The 1348-nt window shown below is 61.9% G+C and overlaps 1 protein-coding gene across 1 annotated transcript in view; it reads left to right on the forward strand.

Moving 5' to 3' along the window:
- Window positions 1-1348, forward strand: part of MYO15B (myosin XVB) — a 31245-nt gene that overhangs the window by 6387 nt on the left and 23510 nt on the right. Inside the window, 2 exon segments of the mRNA XM_023744768.1 lie at window positions 18-150; window positions 1062-1157. Of these exon segments, the coding sequence (XP_023600536.1) occupies window positions 18-150; window positions 1062-1157 (229 nt within the window).

The raw sequence follows: 1348 nt of genomic DNA on the forward strand, positions 1-1348 counted from the left end.
CACACCCGTGCCCACAGGGACGCCCTGGCCAAGGCCCTGTACTCGCGGCTCTTCGCCTGGCTCCTGAGGAGGACCAACACGCGGCTGGCCCCACCCGGGGAGGGAGGCAGCACGAACACCATCACTGTCGTGGACGTCTATGGTTTTGAGGTCACCCCTGGCGGTGGGGCCCAGGACAGGGTGCCCACTTCATCCTGATTATTTCTGGGGGCCCCAGCAGTGCCAGCTTCCCTGGGAGGGGCACTGGTGAACTACTGGCCTGCCGGGCCCGAAGAGGGTCCGTGAGTCAGCTGCACACTCCGTAGGGGCAGCCATTCTGCCCTGCTCGGGCCAGGCCTGACGTCACCTCTAGGGCAGCGGGAGATAAAGGCCTCAGGATGGGGCAGCCTGCGGCCTCACCTCCCATGCACCAAGGGCCCTCCAGTCACCCTGACTTCCACAAGCTCTCCACCCCTTTCCAGGGGGTCCTGCCTCCTCAGGGCAGGGAGGAGGGGCTAGAACAAGAGGCAGCCCCAGCCTGTTCACTGCCCGCCCCTCCAGTGTGTCCTTGGTGACCATGACAAGTGTGTGTGTGCCTGTGTGCATGTGTGCTCTTGTGTGTTTTAGAGCATGTCAACACCCTCTGTTCAAAGCTACCAGAAGTGGGGGCTCTGCTGGGGGAGCACACAGGAAGGAGTCTGTAATCCCTACAGGAGGAATATCGGAAGGCTTCTTGGAGGCGGCAGCCTGGAGCCCTGCTTATGAGGATGTGGGATTCTGATAGCCAGCAAGCTAGGTCGTAGGCAAAGGAGTCTTCCAGACCACAGGGTGTCTGTGGCTCGTGCTGAGGCTGAGGGCAGGGGTGTGGAATCCTAGAGGGAGGCCTGACTGTGGCCTTTGCACTTGACCCTGTAGGATGCACCCATTAGCCCTGGGGCACCCGCTCCTCCCTGAATGCTGGGGAGAATGCAGGCAGCCCTGTGGGAGGGGGATGAAGGCACCAGGTCTGTGTGCCCACCCCCCACCCTGCCCAGTGCCCTCATCTCAGGTAGGTGCCCACCTCACTGCCCACGTGCCCCCAGGCACTGCGGGTGAATGGCCTAGAGCAACTGTGCAACAACCTTGCCAGCGAGCGTCTGCAGCTCTTCTCCAGCCAGATGCTGCTGGCCCAGGAGGAGGTGAGGGGACACTCAGAACAGAGGCCATCTCTGCTAAAGGGCGGGCACTGCACTGAGAGCTCTACCCCGACGCCCGCTTGCTATGGGCTGTCTCAGTCCTTCTGAACCTGTTTTCTCATCTGTAACATGGGAAGGCCATCCCTGCTCTGGCTCAGATGAGGTCGCCCATGAATGTGGGTGGGCTCCACAAA

The sequence above is a fragment of the Myotis lucifugus genome, unplaced genomic scaffold (assembly GCF_000147115.1).
Source record: "Myotis lucifugus unplaced genomic scaffold, Myoluc2.0 scaffold_485, whole genome shotgun sequence".
NCBI classification, from domain to species: Eukaryota; Metazoa; Chordata; class Mammalia; order Chiroptera; family Vespertilionidae; genus Myotis; species Myotis lucifugus.